Below are 20,673 nucleotides of genomic sequence, written 5' to 3' on the forward strand. Positions count from 1 at the left end.
GCAAGGTTAGACTTCAGGGTCACAGACAGAGTTCAACAGCACGGTTAGAGTTCAGGGTCACAGACAGAGTTCAACAGCAAGGTGAGAGCTCAGGGTCACAGACAGAGTTCAACAGCATGGTTAGAGTTCAGGGTCACAGAAGGAGTTCAGCAGCACAGTTAGAATTCAGGGTCACAGACAGAGTTCAACAGCACAGTTAGAGTTCAGGGTCACAGACGGAGTTCAACAGTGCGGTTGGAGTTCAGGGTCACAGACGGAGTTCAACAGCACGGTTAGAGTTCAGGGTCACAGACAGAGTTCAACAGCACAGTTAGAGTTCAGGACCACAGATGAAGTTCAACAGCGCGGTTTGAGTTCAGGGTCACAGACAGAGTTCAAGAGCACGGTTTGAGTTCAGGGTCACAGACAGAGTTCAACAGTGCGGTTGGAGTTCAGGGTCAGAGACGGAGTTCAAGAGCACAGTTAGAGTTCAGGGTCACAGACGGAGTTCAACAGCACAGTTAGAGTTCAGGGTCACAGACGAAGTTCAACACCATGGTTAGAGTTCAGGGTCACAGACAGAGTTCAACAGCAAGGTTGGAGCTCAGGTTCACAGACAGAGTTCAACAGCAAGGTTAGAGCTCAGGGTCACAGACAGAGTTCAACAGCACGGTTAGAGTTCAGGGTCATAGACAGAGTTCAACAGCAAGGTTAGAGCTCAGGGTCACAGACAGAGTTCAACAGCACGGTTAGAATTCAAGGTCACAGACAGAGTTCAACAGCACAGTTAGAGTTCAGGACCACAGACAGAGTTCAACAGCACAGTTAGAGTTCAGGACCACAGACAGAGTTCAACAGGATGGTTAGAGTTCAGGGTCATAGACAGAGTTCAACAGCATGGTTAGAGTTCAGGGTCACAGACAGAGTTCAACAGCAAGGTTAGAGCTCAGGGTCACAGACAGAGTTCAACAGCATGGTTAGAGTTCAGGGTCACAGACAGAGTTCAACAGCACAGTTAGAGTTCAGGACCACAGATGAAGTTCAACAGTGCGGTTTGAGTTCAGGGTCACAGACAGAGTTCAACAGTGCGGTTGGAGTTCAGGGTCACAGACGGAGTTCAAGAGCACGGTTTGAGTACAGGGTCACAGACAGAGTTCAACAGTGCGGTTGGAGTTCAGGGTCAGAGACGGAGTTCAAGAGCACAGTTACAGTTCAGGGTCACAGATGGAGTTCAACAGCACAGTTAGAGTTCAGGGTCACAGACAGAGTTCAACACCATGGTTAGAGTTCAGGGTCACAGACAGAGTTCAACAGCAAGGTTAGAGCTCAGGGTCACAGACAGAGTTCAACAGCACGGTTAGAGTTCAGGGTCATAGACAGAGTTCAACAGCAAGGTTAGAGCTCAGGGTCACAGACAGAGTTCAACAGCACGATTAGAATTCAAGGTCACAGACAGAGTTCAACAGCACAGTTAGAGTTCAGGGTCACAGACAGAGTTCAACAGCAAGGTTAGAGCTCAGGGTCACAGATGGAGTTCAACAGCAAGGTGAGAGCTCAGGGTCACAGATGGAGTTCAACAGCTCGGTTAGAGTTCAGGGTCACAGATGGAGTTCAACAGCACGGTTAGAGTTCAGGGTCACAGATGGAGTTCAACAGAGCGGTTTGAGTTCAGGGTCACAGACGGAGTTCAACAGCGCCGTTTGAGTTCAGGGTCACAGAAAGAGTTCAGCAGCAAGGTTAGAATTCAGGGTCACAGACAGAGTTTAACAGCAAGGTTTGAGCTCAGGGTCACAGAAGGAGTTCAGCAGCACAGTTAGAGTTCAGGGTCACAGACAGAGTTCAACAGCACAGTTAGAGTTCAGGACCACAGACAGAGTTCAACAGTGCAGTTGGAGATCAGGGTCACAGACAGAGTTCAACAGCGTGGTTTGAGTTCAGGGTCACAAACAGAATTCAACAGTGTGGTTGGAGTTCAGGGTCATAGATGGAGTTCAAGAGCACAGTTAGAGTTCAGGGTCACAGATGGAGTTCAACAGCACAGTTAAACTTCAGGGTCACAGACGGAGTTCAACAGCGCGGTTTGAGTTCAGGGTCACAGACAGAGTTCAACAGTGCGGTTGGAGTTCAGGGTCACAGATGGAGTACAAGAGCACAGTTAGAGTTCAGGGTCACAGACGGAGTTCAACAGCAAGGTTAGAATTCAGGGTCACAGACAGAGTTCAACAGTGCAGTTGGAGATCAGGGTCACAGACAGAGTTCAACAGCATGGTTAGAGTTCAGGGTCACAGACAGAGTTCAACAGCGCCATTTGAGTTCAGGGTCACAGACAGAGTTCAACAGCATGGTTAGAGTTCAGGGTCACAGACAGAGTTCAACAGCGCCATTTGAGTTCAGGGTCACAGACAGAGTTCAACAGTGCAGTTGGAGATCAGGGTCACAGACAGAGTTCAACAGCATGGTTAGAGTTCAGGGTCACAGACAGAGTTCAACAGCACAGTCAGAGTTAAGGGTCACAGACACAGTTCAATAGCACGGTTAGAGTTCAGCACCATGGACAGAGTCCAGGACCAGGGAACCCCAATGGCAGATTTAATCTCAAGAATATTTTACCACTAAAAGTAGCTCATCATTCTGAGTGAAGCTGCTCACACTGAGCCCCAATCTGGCAACATGTCAGACAAATCCAATAACGACCTTATAAAAATGATGAACTCCTGCAGGGGTGAAGCCAGGAGATAATATTGTTGACGGCGTTTAGAGCAGTCTTTTCAGAAGTATTCGGTTCATTCCCATATGAGGTGCTTCAAAACTGGATAACACTTTATGAATTGTTTCATTTGCATTTTCAAGAATTTTGCACCAGTGAATAATTCATTTAATTATTCAGTTAATTTTATCATATCATTATATCACTGTCATGTCCTACATATCATATGTGGCATTTAGTTTTGTGATCCCACCATCCACTAGACATGGGCCAATAACCAGTTTCATGGTATAGCGTGGTATGAAAAAGCCACGGTATCAAAACCACTAAAATTTTCTGTTATACCGTCCCTACAATATGAGTGGGTTATGAGAATTCTTGACAGGCAGAGCGGAGGCAGCCACTGCCGCCCTTCCCCCTGGCACGCACCTCTGTCTCTGTTTACAAACAGGCAGCTAACGTTAGCTAGCTCTGTATCATGGCTGAAGGAGGTGAAGCCTGCACTGAACTTTTCCCTCCGTCTCAAAGTAAAAAGTTACCGGCTTTTTCATTTTATTTTCCTTGGAAAGCCCTTCAAACCAAAAACGGTGGCAACAAAGCACCATATCTATGGCCTGTGTCAGACGTGGAGCGATTCAAGATACTCGCAAAGGATTACACGGAAGGAGTAAACTGTATCCCATCCTTGAAACCACTGAGAAGTACAAGCGGTGGACCCAAGTCGTGCTTGTGGTCGACCAAATTTCTCCCACAAACATGTCAAGAAGGACAAATACGAGGTCTGTTAGAAAAGTATCCGACCTTTTTATTTTTTTCAAAAACCTGATGGATTTGAATCACGTGTCCTTGCATGAGCCAACCTTGAACCTTCGTGCGCATGCGTGAGTTTTTTCAAGCCTGTCGATTACGTCATTTGCTTGTAAGCCACCTTTGTGTGAGGATGGGTGGAGTCTTTCGTTGTTTTTTTCTTTGCGAGGAAATGGTGGAACGACTGGAGCATCACGACTGCATCAAATTTTGCCACAAACTGGGCGACAGCCAGGTGGAAACCATTCAGACGGCTTTCGGTGACGATCCTATGGGCATCACACAGATTAAGGTGTTATGTGTCGGACGCAGGACGGAGAACCGACCAGCGTTTGAAGGACCCAGTATGAAATAAGCAGAGCACGGTACAAAGGATAACTGAATTTAATAACATAACAGTGATGTGCTAAAGTACAAACAAATGAGTGCGCGGTCTGCGAGGTGGAGATACGGTGCGCTCCTAGCAGCACAAACGGTCCGGAGCCAGAAACAGTTCGGACCCAAGGACCCCGCCGACACCCCCCAGGTGGCCGCGACAAACCGAGTCTGTGAAAGAAGAAACCATCATGTGAGTCCACACTCCACACACAGAGAGACCACTCAAAGGTGTACATAAACAGCAAACACTTCCTGGCTTAATCACTAATCAGCTTCCCACCCTGCAGGCATGGAACACCCAGTTCACATTCTTCACTGCAGTGGAAGCTGATTAAACGACTAACATAACAGCTCAATATAATAAGGTGTGAGGGACACCACATTTACTGACTGTACTAATGTTAGTCACAAAACCTAACGTACCTCAGGAAGTGTGCTGACGAGCGTGAGACCTCACCCCCTCCTCTTTCACAGACCATGCATCAAACCTGGTACGGTCTCTGCATCCATGATGATGAGATGGCTCTCGAGATGACGATCTCACCCGTCTGGTCACAAGGTCGAGTCTCTGGCAAATACACACTGTGTACTCCAGACTTAAATGCCACCATGCCCCAATCCATGTAGATGCACCACAGCTGTGAGTCCTGACGAGCTGCACATGACCAGCCTCAGGTGATCAGGGTGAGGTCCTGATAGCTCAACCACACAGCCACTCAGTCCTGAACGCAAGCCACCTGGAAGGAAAAACAAAAGACAGAACAGAAGACAGAAACAAAAGGCAGCCAGGCACCCCCAGCCATACAACATAAGGAGCAGTACAACCGGTTTAAAGACGTCCGCACAACGGTGGAGAGCGAGCTGCGCTCCGGGCGGCCATCAACATGCTGAAATGACCAGATCATTCCAAAGTGAACGCTGTGGTGATGCGGGACCGTCGTGTGACTAGCCGAGAAATTGCGGAAGAGGTGGACATCAGCACTTTTTTGGCACATTCCACTGTGACACAAGATTTGGCCATGAAAAGAGTTGCAGCGAAATTCATGCCGACGGCTTCGGTGCGAAATTCATGCCGATGGCTTTGGCACGAAGTTGCCGACGGCTTCGGCACGAAGTTGCCGACGGCTTCGGCACGAAGTTGCCGACGGAGCAAAAGCACCTCTGTGATGAAGTCTCACAGGACATGCTGTAACATGCCCACCTCTTCCACAATTTCTCAGATAGTCACACGACTTGAAAAGCCACCGAAAGCCGTCTGAATCTTCCGAATGGTGGAAGAGTTGGGCATCATTTTTCGGAGTCCAGCATGTCCTGTGAGGCTTCAACACGGAGGCGCTTTTGCTGCGCCATCAGCTTTGTGCCGATGAATTTCGCTGCAACTCTTTTCATGGCCAAATCTTCTGTCACAGTGGAATGTGCTGAAAAAGTGCTGATGTCCACCTCTTCCGCAGTTTCTCAGATAGTCACACGATGGTCCCGCATCACCACAGCGTTCACTTTGGAAATGATCTGGTCGTTTCAGCGTGTTGATGCCGATCGGAGCGCGGCACGCTCTCCACCGTTGTGCGGACGTCTTTAAACCGGTTGTACCTCTCCTTAATCTGTGTGATGCCCATAGGATCGGCACCGAAAGCCATCTGAATAATCCGAATGGTTTCCACCTGGCTGTTGCCCAGTTTCTGGCAAAATTTGATACAGTCGCGCTGCTCCAGTCGTTCCACCATTTTCCTTGCAAAGAAAATCCAATGAGAGACTCCACTCATCCTCACACAATGGCTGCTTACAAGCAAATGACGCAATCGACAGGTGTGAAAAAATTCACGCATGCGCACAAAGGTTCAAGGTTGGCTCATGCAAGCACACGTGATTCAAATCCATCAGGTTTTGAAAAAAATAAAAAGGTCGGATACTTTTCTAACAGACCTCGTACATCTATTCCAAGCACTTTGTTGGTGAAGCTGGGCCAAGTATTGAGCATCCAGAGTTCCAGATCTTATTCCAGCCATGTTTCTCCCGAAGCAAGTAAGTCATGTTTCCCACGGGGCACATGATCCATGTCTAAAAGACTGACTATTATTTTGGTATTTTCTCTAAAGTTGTCAGTGGTTTTGTGCTCATAGTGGTAGACATCGTGTCAATTAGTGCGCCTGAATCACACGTGCTTCATATGCAAATAGCCATAATGTTGTTAAAGCACATTTTAAAGCTACACATAATATCGTGAAACCGCAGTATTTTTGCCCACCGTTATCATACTGTCCAAATCTCACTGGCCCATGCCTACCATCCACCACTACTGTGTTTTCAGCAATTTTTCTGAAGCAGTGGGTCATTCAGTGTTTCAAGTGCCTCAGTGTTGGATGTCATTTTATGAAGCAACTATTTCATTTGTGTTTTCAGGAATTTTACAACAGAGAATAATTTTCTGAAATAATTGTTTCATTGATTTTTGCGTGTTTTGAAACAATTATTTTGTAAAGCCTGCCATCCACCACTGTAGTGTTTTGAGCAGTCACTCAACACTATTGACACCATCTTTTCAACAAAGAAATCAGGGCTGGGGGATCCTGTGTGCCCAGATGGAACCTATCCTGCAGGCTATGTTCTCGAAGCCTAGGAGAAGTGATGCATTGTGTGCTTGGCACCACTCTCCGTGGAAGACGTTGAGGATTTATTATTAGTATTTGCTTTTATGGTAGGAGAGCGTTTGCTGCTTGGATTAGGTGCTGCCCTGACCTACTGGAAATGTTATATGTCGGACGCAGGACGGAGAACCGACCAGCATTTGAAGGACCCAGTATGAAATAAGCAGAGCACGGTACAAAGGGTAACAAAATTTAATGACATAACAGTGATGTGAAAAATACAAACAAATAAGTGCGCGGTCTGGCGTGGTGGAATGCCGGTGTGCTCCCAGCAGCACTAACGGTCCGGAGCCAGAAACAGTTCGGACCCAAGGACCCCGCCGACACCCCCCAGGTGGCCGCGACAAACCGAGTCTGTGAAAGAAGAAACCATCATGTGAGTCCACACTCCACACACAGAGAGACCACTCAAAGGTGTACACAAACAGCAAACACTTCCTGGCTTAATCACTAATCAGCTTCCCACCCTGCAGGCATGGAACACCCAGTTCACATACTCAACTGCAGTGGAAGCTGATTAAACGACTAACATAACAGCTCAATATAATAAGGTGTGAGGGACACCACATTTACTGACTGTACTAATGTTAGTCACAAAACCTAACGTACCTCAGGAAGTGTGCTGACGAGCGTGAGACCTCACCCCCTCCTCTTTCACAGACCATAGCATCAAACCTGGACGGTCTCTGCATCCGTGATGATGAGATGGCTCTCAAGACGACGATCTCACCCGTCTGGTCACAAGGTCGAGTCTCTGGCAAATACACACTGTGTACTCCAGACTTAAATGCCACCATGCTCCAATCCATGTAGATGCACCACAGCTGTGAGTCCTGACGAGCTGCACATGATCAGCCTCAGGTGATCAGGGTGAGGTCCTGATAACTCAGCCACACAGCCACTCAGTCCTAAACACGTGCCACCTGGAAGGAAAAACAAAAGACAGAAACAGAAGACAGCCAGGCACCCCCAGCCATACAACAGGAAAATTGGCAAGACGGCTGCTACCAAAACCACAACCCCACACCTGTCCATCATGATTAATGAGGTGGGCAAAGCGGTACAATCTCAGACTGTGTTAACCTTTGAACTCAAATGGAAGTTGGAAACCATCTCAGAGGAAATGCCTGCCTTGCAAAGGAATTGATGTTGGAGACCAGTGAATATTTACAATTGGATCTGGACAGTGAAAGAGAGGATGGATTGGAACTTTGTGCTTCTCTGCCTAACCCAGACATGGCAGCCTTATCAGCTACAGAAGGTTAAAATGCCCCGTTTGTTTTCTTCCAGAAGGATTTCAGCGGCCTTGGTGAAGCATCTGGCTCCTTTTCATTTGCCCTCCCCTACAGTCTGCAGCCGTCAAGGCCACTCCAAACTCTATGCATACATGGACAGAGACTGATATGAACTCATCCGCACACATGACGCACGCACACACACCCCCCCTCCCCTTTTGTTTCTGTTTTATGAAGCAACTGTGTAATTTATGTTTTCAGGACTTTATAGCAGTGAGAATGTTTCTGAAACAATTGTAGGATTTAATTGTGTGTGTGTGTGTGTGTGTGTGTGTGTGTGTGTGTGTGTGTGTGTGTGTGTGTGTGTGTGTGTGTGTGTGTGTGTGTGTGTGTGTGTGTGTGTTTTAATCCATTATTGTTCGAAACCTCTTTTTCTGGTTCATGCACTGTTTGGAGGGTTTCAACACCAGATACCACAATCTTCTAACCCCCCACCACTTTTGAAAGCAATTGTTTGTTCATGGACTCAAGTGCTTCAAAACTGGATATCACTTCATCACTTGTTTTATTTGTACTTTTGAGAATTTTGATACACCAAATAATTTTCAGAAACAATCATTTTCTAAACCATCGATTTCCAAAGCAGTTGGTTCATTCACTGTTAAGTGTCTCAAAACTGGACTTCACTTCATGAAGCAATTGCTTGATTAACATTTTCAAGAACTTTGTAACAATGAATAATTTTCTGACAAATGCTTAATTTAGTTTCATGAGTGTTTCGAAACAATTTTCTAAACAGTCTTCTTCAAAAGCATTTGGTTCATTCACTGGTCAGTAATTGTTTCATTTCTGTTTTTAATAATTTACTGCATGACTTTCTGAAACAATTACTTCTTAAACTGATATCCAGCACTGATATCCAACAGTGAGTGTCCTCAGTGATGAAGCATCTCCTACTGTGTAATTTTTGTACCTTTTCACGTTTCTGAAACAACTCCCAGATTGCATTAGGATAATTTGTTGTGTCTGTTTGCAAGTCCTCCAACTGGTAAACAGCCCAGGACAACAAATAGGAGTCTGCAGGATCCTTAGGAAAGCCAACAAATCGGTGGTCAGAATTTCCAAAGTGGGCAGTTTGATAGATGTCCCAGTTCTGTAAGAGACTCCTGCATCTTCTGAAGAGAACATAAGTTCCTTTGCTGCATCACTGTTTTTTAAGAATACCATGACCAGTGGTGCTGCCCTGGAGGGAGATATCAGGGTCAATCAATGCAAAGCTCTCAACATTTTGCAAAATCAAGGAATATGAAGCCATTTTCAACAAGGTCCCCATATCTGGGAGGACCATTGCAGTCCTTGTGGACCAATGCTGTCAGTACCTTTGGTCACAGTGAATACACCCTTGACCAGATGATTATCACCTTGGGGGCATTTTCCAATCACCAAGTGAAGCTACAAGTAAAATGTCTTCTTGCCTTTTTTTCTGAATGTATAAGTGTCGGCATCACTGCACTTCATTTAGTCTCATTGTTAATATTAGCGGTGCAGCTTCGCTAAAATTTCCATAAAAATTGTTCATTTTGTGTTAAAAGAATGGAATTTGGCACACATATTCTAAATTAACTAATGTTTATTTTCAGATATGGAGCCATCCTGGAGCTGATCTCTAATGAGCTACAGGGGTCAATAAAGAATTACACAGGGGTCAAAATTTAAAAATTCTCCAATCATGTTGAAAACTATACCACATTATTTGTCTGATCATGACAATTACAAAAAGGTATAGTTTGGACTATCTATGACTGAATTCCATGGAGTTATGGGGTTAAAAACAGCAAAAATGGTGACGGTTAGTTTCAGTTTGTACAGGGATCAAAAGTTAAAGTTGCTCCAATTTTGGTAAAAAAAAAAGTGTAAATTATTGGTTGAGCAATAGCATTTTAAAAAGGAATAGTTTACACCATCTGTCATGTTTAGTTATCATGTTACGTGGTAACATATGTCATGCGTCATGGAATCCATTTTTGCCGCTTTTGTTATGGTTAGAGTTTCGGGTGGAACTGAACCGTTGCAGGCAATGGACCCAAATGCAGGGAGCTGGACATGGAGAAGAGTACAAAGGAAAATATATTTATTTATAATAAATAAAAGTAAAGGTGCTGCTCTGGGGTGCCTGCAGTGTGAAGAGATGGAGGGAGCTGCAGGATCCCAAGCCAGTCTTGAAGGATAATATCAGCTAAGGTTTCAGGGTTCAGGACCAGGTGGAACGCTTGCCTCCGAGACCAGGGACTATGGAGAATAAAGACACACAGGGTGAGTGAATGCACTCATAACGCTGGAGTCGCAAAACAATTACAGTTCATAAAAGGCTTTACACAGGTTGTATCAGAGGTCAGGAAATAAAGTTCTCTTCTTAAGAAATAAAGTTCACTATTTAGGAATTGTTCATAGTTCATAAGTTGTATCCAAAGGTCAGAGGTCAAGTGCTGCGTGTTGTGACGCAGTTCCAATTAATCAGGACTTGATATAGCTGGGTTCTCAATTGTTTGATATCAGAATTCATGCGGTTCTTAGGAAGAGTTCTTGGAACTGTCCTATCATAGCACAGTGACAAACAGGAGCGAGTGAGAACAGAATTTCACTGAGATGAGGAGGAACTTAACTGGCGTGTAGTCGAGACACGCTCTGCGCCAAGAGCCGAGGAGTTACAAAGTGACATTGCTGTGCAGGTATTCAAAGCCAGGATCCAGGTCCACTTGGGAGCTGTAACAAAATCGTCTGGAGCGTCAGGAAAAGACAGTTCACTCTAATATGGGAATTGGAGGGGAGGCCAGGTTATCTGAGCTTTTGCTGCAGGACGCTTCTTAAGTGCACAGCTGGAAGACGCAATCAAGGTCAGAGGGCAGCATTCGGGTTTGATCCTCTTGGAGCCTGCCTGGATGATTGAAGGGGGCTCTGGGAGCTGGCAAGGCAAAACGAGGCAAGCAAGGCAACAGACAAACACGATACACAAGTATCTGGCAGTACATAAACAGAAAGTCAGGGTTTAAGTTGTCTATCAAAAATCAGTCACTCATCTGATCCAGGTGTGAAACAAAACTGAGGGCACATCTAGTGGAGAAACTAACACATGACACTGGTAAAACAGAGTTAAAACCAGGCTTTGAGGGAAATCCTGACAGTTTTTACCCCATAACTCCAGAACATTCAGTCATAGATAGTAGAAACTATACCTTTTTGGAATCGTTATGATCAAACAAATAATGTGGTGTAGTTTTCAACATGATTGGAGCATTTTTAAATTTTGACTCCTGTGTAATTTTTTATTGACCCCTGTAGCTCATTACAGGTCAGCTCAAGGACATCTCCATATCTGTAAATAAACATTAGTTAATTTAGAATATGTGTTCCAAATTTCATGTTTTTATCACAAAATTAACAATTGTTTTGCTATGCCGCCCCACTATATAATTTTTTTTTTCTTGTGAATAACCATGTCTACTCGTGCCTGCTATCAGATTTTTCTTCTTGCCTTTAACAGTCATATTTGTTAGAAGGTGTGTTTCTTTTAAAGCCGCCTTTCACTATGTATTATGTAAAATATCTTGCTGATGAATGTAAGTGGCGGCACATTACAGTGTGGATTTGTGAGGAGTGTAAAAGGTGCCTCTTATTCTATGTTGATAATAGACTCATCTGTCAGCTTGAGGTGAACTGAAATTCTGCCTACAAATACATATTTCCAGCACCAAACCCATTTATTTTACCACCACTAAGGAGCTAATTTCTGAGAATGATGACTCCAAAGAGCATATTTTTTGAAATGATCAGGAGTTTGACCTTCAGCAGCATCAACAAAAGTGAACATTATTAGATATTATGTGTGTACTATGCTGTGTTTGGATACCCAAAATACATAATCTGGTGTGTGCAGGAATACGTGGTGTGCAAAAAATACTTTGTAGTGTATATTACATCTATAGTCTAGTATTTAGTAGCAGATGGTATTGAGTGTGCACGCAACAGTTTTGTGCACTCAGTCAGTTTGTGTGCGCCAGATATCCTTTTTGTATGAGATACTGTATTTGGTGTACACTTGTGTCAGATAGCATCTTTTCTTTAATAGGGATGGGCATGTTGCTGCTTTTTCATGTTAAAATACTCTCATGAGTCATGTACTGTGTTTTGGTTTGATCCCCACATTATTCTATCTTTAGCATTATTCTCCATGTTCTCACATTAATTCCATCTTGTTAATGTCATGAGTCATATTTTGGTGTTTGGGTTTAATCTCGTTTTTCTCTATCTAGTGTTGATCTCTGTGTTGTTGTTATTATTGGTGGTGTTAGCTGGTTAATTTTCCCTCATTGATAGTGTTTGTCATATGGTTATTCCTGTGTTTCAGTCTTGCCTGTCCTGGTATCACATATCTCTCTCTCTGGTCTCTGGCTCTCTGTTGCTTCCTTTTTCTGTATTAACCTTCTTTGTTTGCAGCTGTCACCAATTATCATCTCACATGGTGTTCAATCATGAATTTCCATAACTGTCATCTCACTCAGTATTTTTGCATCTCCCTGTCTTGTCACCTTTGCTGGATTGTAAAACTTTATTCCTCGTGTTACTTCATACTGTTACAGTGCATTTTCTCCATGTTGCAGCTCTCCTGTTACTGACATTTGCTGTTGTCCTGGATTCGGGTTCTTTGCCTATCTAATACTTGGTATGAAAAATCATTGTTTCTGAACTTTTTATAACAATGTGCCACCTCCTGTAGCCCATTTGGATCAATCCTCTGGGTTTTTGACCTTGGTCTGATTCCTTTCAGTGAAATAATGAGCTCTGGACTTTAATCATCTGGCCTGTTCTCTGCACTGAGGTCACACCAATGTTCCCACCATGACAGACATGATACCGATACTGATAACCAATACTGGGGATACCGATAACTTCAGTATCTGCCAAAACCATTTGGATAGATTTTTCGTCATGTTAAAATATCGAATCTGTTTATTAATACATTTGCATGGATATGCAATGCATCCAGAAAGTAGTCAGAATTAAGCTCTAGAAACATCTCAAGAATGATCAATGGCAACAGGATACACCTGATCACAATTTTAAGCTTCATGTCAAAGGCTGTGAATACTTATGCACATGTGATTTCTTAGGTTTTTGTTTATTTTAAATAAATTTCCAAAAACCTAAAAAAAAAAAAAAACTTTCTCACATTGTCATTATGGGGTATTGTGTGTAGAATTTTGAGGAAAAATGAATTTCATCCATTTTTGAAAATGGCTGTGCCATACAAAATGTGGAAAAAGTGCAATGCTGTGAATACTTTCGGGATGCACTGTATGTTGCTACTATAGACATGTAATCATCAATTAATCAATTTTATTTATATAGCGCCAAATCACAACAAACAGTTGCCCCAAGGCGCTTTATATTGTAAGGCAAAGCCATACAATAATTACGGAAAAACCCCAACGGTCAAAACGACCCCCTGTGAGCAAGCACTTGGCAACAGTGGGAAGGAAAAACTCCCTTTTAACAGGAAGAAACCTCCAGCAGAACCAGGCTCAGGGAGGGGCAGTCTTCTGCTGGGACTGGTTGGGGCTGAGGGAGAGAACCAGGAAAAAGACATGCTGTGGAGGGGAGCAGAGATCAATCACTAATGATTAAATGCAGAGTGGTGCATACAGAGCAAAAAGAGAAAGAAACACTCAATGCATCATGGGAACCCCCCAGCAGTCTAAGTCTATAGCAGCATAACTAAGGGATGGTTCAGGGTCACCTGATCCAGCCCTAACTATAAGCTTTAGCAAAAAGGAAAGTTTTAAGCCTAATCTTAAAAGTAGAGAGGGTGTCTGTCTCCCTGATCTGAATTGGGAGCTGGTTCCACAGGAGAGGAGCCTGAAAGCTGAAGGCTCTGCCTCCCATTCTACTCTTACAAACCCTAGGAACTACAAGTAAGCCTGCAGTCTGAGAGCGAAGCGCTCTATTGGGGTGATATGGTACTATGAGGTCCCTAAGATAAGATGGGACCTGATTATTCAAAACCTTATAAGTAAGAAGAAGAATTTTAAATTCTATTCTAGAATTAACAGGAAGCCAATGAAGAGAGGCCAATATGGGTGAGATATGCTCTCTCCTTCTAGTCCCCGTCAGTACTCTAGCTGCAGCATTTTGAATTAACTGAAGGCTTTTCAGGGAACTTTTAGGACAACCTGATAATAATGAATTACAATAGTCCAGCCTAGAGGAAATAAATGCATGAATTAGTTTTTCAGCATCACTCTGAGACAAGACCTTTCTAATTTTAGAGATATTGTGTAAATGCAAAAAAGCAGTCTTACATATTTGTTTAATATGCGCTTTGAATGACATATCCTGATCAAAAATGACTCCAAGATTTCTCACAGTATTACTAGAGGTCAGGGTAATGCCATCCAGAGTAAGGATCTGGTTAGACACCATGTTTCTAAGATTTGTGGGGCCAAGTACAATAACTTCAGTTTTAAATGAGTTTAAAAGCAGGAAATTAGAGGTCATCCATGTCCTTATGTCTGTAAGACAATCCTGCAGTTTAGCTAATTGGTGTGTGTCCTCTGGCTTCATGGATAGATAAAGCTGGGTATCATCTGCGTAACAATGAAAATTTAAGCAATGCTGTCTAATAATACTGCCTAAGGGAAACATGTATAAAGTGAATAAAATTGGTCCTAGCACAGAACCTTGTGGAACTCCATAATTAACCTTAGTCTGTGAAGAAGATTCCCCATTTACATGAACAAATTGTAATCTATTAGATAAATATGATTCAAACCACCGCAGCGCAGTGCCTTTAATACCTATGGCATGCTCTAATCTCTGTAATAAAATTTTATGGTCAACAGTATCAAAAGCAGCACTGAGGTCTAACAGAACAAGCACAGAGATGAGTCCACTGTCTGAGGCCATAAGAAGATCATTTGTAACCTTCACTAATGCTGTTTCTGTACTATGATGAATTCTAAACCTGACTGAAACTCTTCGAATAGACCATTCCTCTGCAGATGATCAGTTAGCTGTTTAACAACTACCCTTTCAAGAATTTTGAGAGAAAAGGAAGGTTGGAGATTGGCCTATAATTAGCTAAGATAGCTGGGTCAAGTGATGGCTTTTTAAGTAATGGTTTAATTACTGCCACCTTAAAAGCCTGTGGTACATAGCCAACTAATAAAGATAGATTGATCATATTTAAGATCGAAGCATTAAATAATGGTAGGGCTTCCTTGAGCAGCCTGGTAGGAATGGGGTCTAATAGACATGTTGATGGTTTGGATGAAGTAACTAATGAAAATAACTCAGACAGAACAATCTGAGAGAAAGAGTCTAACCAAATACCGGCATCACTGAAAGCAGCCAAAGATAATGATACGTCTTTGGGATGGTTATGAGTAATTTTTTCTCTAATAGTTAAAATTTTATTAGCAAAGAAAGTCATGAAGTCATTACTAGTTAAAGTTAAAGGAATACTCGGCTCAACAGAGCTCTGACTCTTTGTCAGCCTGGCTACAGTGCTGAAAAGAAACCTGGGGTTGTTCTTATTTTCTTCAATTAGTGATGAGTAGTAAGATGTCCTAGCTTTACGGAGGGCTTTTTTATAGAGCAACAGACTCTTTTTCCAGGCTAAGTGAAGATCTTCTAAATTAGTGAGACGCCATTTCCTCTCCAACTTACGGGTTATCTGCTTTAAGCTGCGAGTTTGTGAGTTATACCACGGAGTCAGGCACTTCTGATTTAAAGCTCTCTTTTTCAGAGGAGCTACAGCATCCAAAGTTGTCTTCAATGAGGATGTAAAACTATTGACGAGATACTCTATCTTACTTACAGAGTTTAGGTAGCTACTCTGCACTGTGTTGGTATATGGCATTAGAGAACATAAAGAAGGAATCATATCCTTAAACCTAGTTACAGCGCTTTCTGAAAGACTTCTAGTGTAATGAAACTTATTCCCCACTGCTGGGTAGTCCATCAGAGTAAATGTAAATGTTATTAAGAAATGATCAGACAGAAAGGAGTTTGCAGGGAATACTGTTAAGTCTTCTATTTCCATACCATAAGTCAGAACAAGATCTAAGATATGATTAAAGTGGTGGGTGGACTCATTTACATTTTGAGCAAAGCCAATAGAGTCTAATAATAGATTAAATGCAGTGTTGAGGCTGTCATTCTCAGCATCTGTGTGGATGTTATACGGGTTATCTGCTTTAAGCTGCGAGTTTGTGAGTTATACCACAGAGTCAGGCACTTCTGATTTAAAGCTCTCTTTTTCAGAGGAGCTACAGCATCCAAAGTTGTCTTCAATGAGGATGTAAAACTATTGACGAGATACTCTATCTCACTTACAGAGTTTAGGTAGCTACTCTGCACTGTGTTGGTATATGGCATTAGGGAACATAAAGAAGGAAACATTGTTGTGTGTTGGGGGGGTGTGGCTGGACATTTTGGTGTTCTTTTCTTTTCTTTGCTCTCCAGGTGGTATGAAAACTGATTTGTCTGTGGAGAAGGTGCTGGCTGAAGAATCCTTCACCCTCATCAACATTATGTGCAGCACCTGTGGATGGTGCTCACATGCAACCTTAAAGACTTTCAGCTGAAGCAGATAATTAGATGGCGTTCTGCATTTAAGCCATATGTGATTCAAGCAGAATTGCCGGGAACTCGACCTTGTGATGTTCGTTTGTGAGACGCTGAGGACCGCGCCTGGGTTTGACACATCGTGCCTGTGAAGCAGGAAGGGTGAGGGACACATGCTGTCAGCACACATCAGAGGTGATTAATTGTTTGACTACTTGTTGATAGTAACTTGGTATTTTGTTACGCAGTATATTTGAATTGTGATGAGAATTGTGCAGCTCGCTTCTCACTGCTGTGGCATGCGGACAACTGATCCTCCACCTGTTGTGAGAAGCTGCTCATTTACATAACGCTTAAATACAGACCTGAATGTGTTGCTGATAGTGTGTGCCTTTTGAAGGATATTGCTTGTAACTGCTGACTTACCTCACCTCTTCTATCCTTCGCAGAGAGTCGGTTTGTCGTGTCCACCTGGGGGGTGATTGGCGGTAAAAGTGAGTCCAGAAGCGCCGGGCTTCGATCCTATTAGGCGCTGGAGAGCGTGCCAGCCTTCACTCCACCAGACTGACGCATCTTTTGTTTATACACTTTGTTTTGCACCAGAGGGTGACACAAATAAATTATTTTGTTATTGGAACCGCTTTCTGGTTGTTTTGGCGCTGGGTTCCGTCGGACGCAGGTCCGCTCCTCAACCCGCGTCGACACATAACAAACATATCCTTAAACCTAGTTACAGCGCTTTCTGAAAGACTTCTAGTGTAATGAAACTTATTCCTCACTGCTGGGTAGTCCATCAGAGTAAATGTAAATGTTATTAAGAAATGATCAGACAGAAGGGAGTTTTCAGGGAATACTGTTAAGTCTTCAATTTCCATACCATAAGTCAGAACAAGATCTAAAATATGATTAAAGTGGTGGGTGGACTCATTTACATTTTGAGCAAAGCCAATTGAGTCTAATAATAGATTAAATGCAGTGTTGAGGCTGTCATTCTCAGCATCTGTGTGGATGTTAAAATCGCCCACTATAATTATCTTATCTGAGCTAAGCACTAAGTCAGACAAAAGGTCTGAAAATTCACAGAGAAACCCACAGTAACGACCAGGAGGACGATAGATAACAACAAATAAAACTGGTTTTTGGGACTTCCAATTTGGATGGACAAGACTAAGAGTCAAGCTTTCAAATGAATTAAAGTTCTGTCTGGGTTTTTGATTAATTAATAAGCTGGAATGGAAGATTGCTGCTAATCCTCTGCCACGGCCCGTGCTACGAGCATTCTGACAGTTAGTGTGACTCGGGGGTGTTGACTCATTTAAACTAACATAATCATCCTGCTGTAACCAGGTTTCTGTAAGGCAGAATAAATCAATATGTTGATCAATTATTATATCATTTACTAACAGGGACTTATAAGAGAGAGACCTAATGTTTAATAGACCACATTTAACTGTTTTAGTCTGTGGTGCAGTTGAAGGTGCTATATTATTTTTTCTTTTTGAATTTTTATGCTTAAATAGATTTTTGCTGGTTATTGGTAGTCTGGGAGCAGGCACCGTCTCTACGGGGATGGGGTAATGTAACAATGAAGTCAAAGTGTGAAACAGATATTTCCATCCCATAAAGGAAAACATACATAGTACAACATGATTCTTGGGTTTTTGTTTATTTTAAATAAATTTCCAAAAATCTAAAAAATAAAAAATAAAAAAAAAACTTTCTTACATTGTTATTATGGGGTATTGTGTGTAGAATTTTGAGGAAAAAATGAATTTCATCCATTTTTGAAAATGGCTGTACCATAAAAAATGTGGAAAAAGTGCAATGCTGTGAATACGTTCGGGATGCACTGTACTTTGCTACTATAGACATGTAACAATGAAGTGAAAGTGTGAAACAGATATTCTCATCCCCTAAAGGAAACCATACATAGTACAACATGACTCAGATGTGCAATACAAGATTCCGATCAGATCAGATCAGATACTTTTGTTTGTGTTTAAATTCCAATATTCAATCCAGTAATTTTGGCCAACACTGGACTGATTCTAATCCAAAATATTGGATCGAGGCATCCCTAGTATTTACTAGATCACTTAATGTGTTACACACTGCACTACTGATGCTATATAATACTAAATACTATGTACTGCACAGCAGATAGTATCTTTTATGTGATAGTTAGTAGATAGTTCAGCATGCAAGCAGGCTGATATCACAAACGTTTTTTAGGATTGTTTTGGGGATGCACAATAACGAGCACCCTTCCCTCACCAAAGTCAAAGGAGAACATTTGCAGACGGGTGAGTGTGACACTGGAAACACACAGATATGATGATTGCTGACGTAAATTGCACCATGTAAAAAACGAGCACCGTCTCATCTCTAAAACATCAACTGATGACCAGCTGAGAATTTAAACCATTTCCCGTGTAGTGCTTACAGCAAAAATAAAATCCTGCCAACGGGTGCTGCACCCACTCCAACAGTCACGCTGGAGTCTCCTGCTACTCCTCCGTATCACTGATGGAGAGTCTAAGTGTCCCTGCGTGACTTCACTTACTGGGACCCTGATGGCCCCTCATCTGGCTCCCGGCCTGACCCATAACACCCCCCACCAAACAAACATATGCAGCACGGGTGCAGGTGGCAGCAGGCAATCAGCTTCTCATTTTTGCTCTGCACAGGACACTGGGGATTTGACAAAACTGAATAGAAGGACTGAAAAAGGTGACGGAGTATTTATACGAAGAAAGCAGCAGCTCGAACCACCAGACAAACAGAAGGCATTAAAAAATAGTATTTTCAAGAAATTTAATGATTCTGGGGCAGTAATCTTGATTTGTTTTCATATTCCAAAACACAACAGTTACATTTCAGTGAGAACACACACTCTGTAAAGGGAGCTATAAAGTTACCACATTGGATGTTTTTATATGTACGTATGAAGAGTTCAGATGCAAAACCCAGTATCTCCAAAACCATAAATTTTTAGTTGACGCCAACATGTACTGTACTTGGCTGTCAAGGGGACCATCAGTGTGCAAAATATGAAAGAATTTGAACAAACTGTTTTCATGTTATTGATGAAAGTTTGTGTGTTTCCGCATATGGTTTCGTTTAAATCTCCATTTTCAACTGCATTTTTCTCCATTTGAAAAAAAAGGACTTACTGGGTTTTGCATCTGAACTCTTCACACACACACACACACACACACACACACATATTATATATATATATATATATATATATATATATATATATATATATATATATATATATATATATATATATATATATATATTTTTTTTTTTTTTTTTTTTTTTTTTTTTTTGGTTAAAACAAGTACAAAAAAATGATATAATATATAAATTAAACAATGCAAACATAAAGTCAACATTTTACAAGATCATGTACAAAGATGAGCATCTTGGGTTTTTTTTTCATCTTCTGGGTTCAGTGCCTGTGGGGAAAATATATCATCACGTTAATATAATCATGTTAAAAAAGATAACATTCCACAATTCATACTGCACTACTCTAGGTCTGGAGTTTTTACTTTTTTTTTTTAATAATCAGCATGTTATGATGTGATAATATAAAACTAGGGAGGGGTGTTATTTCAAAAAATTTGGAAATCTATAAATGTTTGCATGGAATATGGAAATATACACGGAATAAACCATAACAGGATAAATTTTGGGTCATTTGGTTCCAAAAACCGATATGGACGGAGCCAGTGACGATATCGGGTTCAAAAATCGTTAAAAATATCGACGAAAAACGCTCCGTCCATATGGGTTTTTGGAACCAAATGACCCAAAATTTATCCTGTGATGGTTTATTCCATGTATATTTACATATTCCATGCAAAAATGTATAGATGTAAAAAAATTTTGAAATAACACCCCTCCCTAATAAAAGAGTTAATCAACATTCATTGTTGGGATGTCAGTGTTAAAGTTAAAGAACACTGGTCTTGTTTCCTTCAGAGACATAATGTGTTCACGAGCAGCCAGTAAAAAACGATAACTAAAGTATCAGCTCTCTTATTATTATTTTGGCTGCTCCCATTAGGGGTCACCACAGCAGATCGTTTCCATCTCACCCTGTCCTCTGTATCTTCTCTGTCTCATCAACCACCTGCATGTCCTCCCTCAGCACATCCATGAACCTCCTCTTTGGCCTCCCTCTTCTGCTCCTGCCTGGTGGCTCCATCCTCAGCATCCTTCTCCCTATATACCCTGGGTTCCTCCTCTGCACATGTCCAAACCATCTCAATCTCACCTCTCTGACTTT

General features: G+C 42.1%; 1 protein-coding gene across 1 annotated transcript in view; it reads right to left on the reverse strand.

The window, feature by feature from the left end:
- Positions 1–19,816: 19,816 nt before the first annotated feature.
- Positions 19,817–20,673, reverse strand: part of si:dkey-117n7.5 (uncharacterized protein LOC559444 homolog) — a 44,611-nt gene continuing 43,754 nt past the window's right edge. The window contains exon 23 of the mRNA XM_034163397.1: positions 19,817–19,837. Coding sequence (XP_034019288.1) covers positions 19,818–19,837 — 20 coding nt within the window. The 3' untranslated portion in view covers position 19,817. The remainder of the gene's footprint in view (positions 19,838–20,673) is intronic.

This window comes from Thalassophryne amazonica, chromosome 22 (assembly GCF_902500255.1).
Source record: "Thalassophryne amazonica chromosome 22, fThaAma1.1, whole genome shotgun sequence".
Classification (NCBI taxonomy): Eukaryota; Metazoa; Chordata; class Actinopteri; order Batrachoidiformes; family Batrachoididae; genus Thalassophryne; species Thalassophryne amazonica.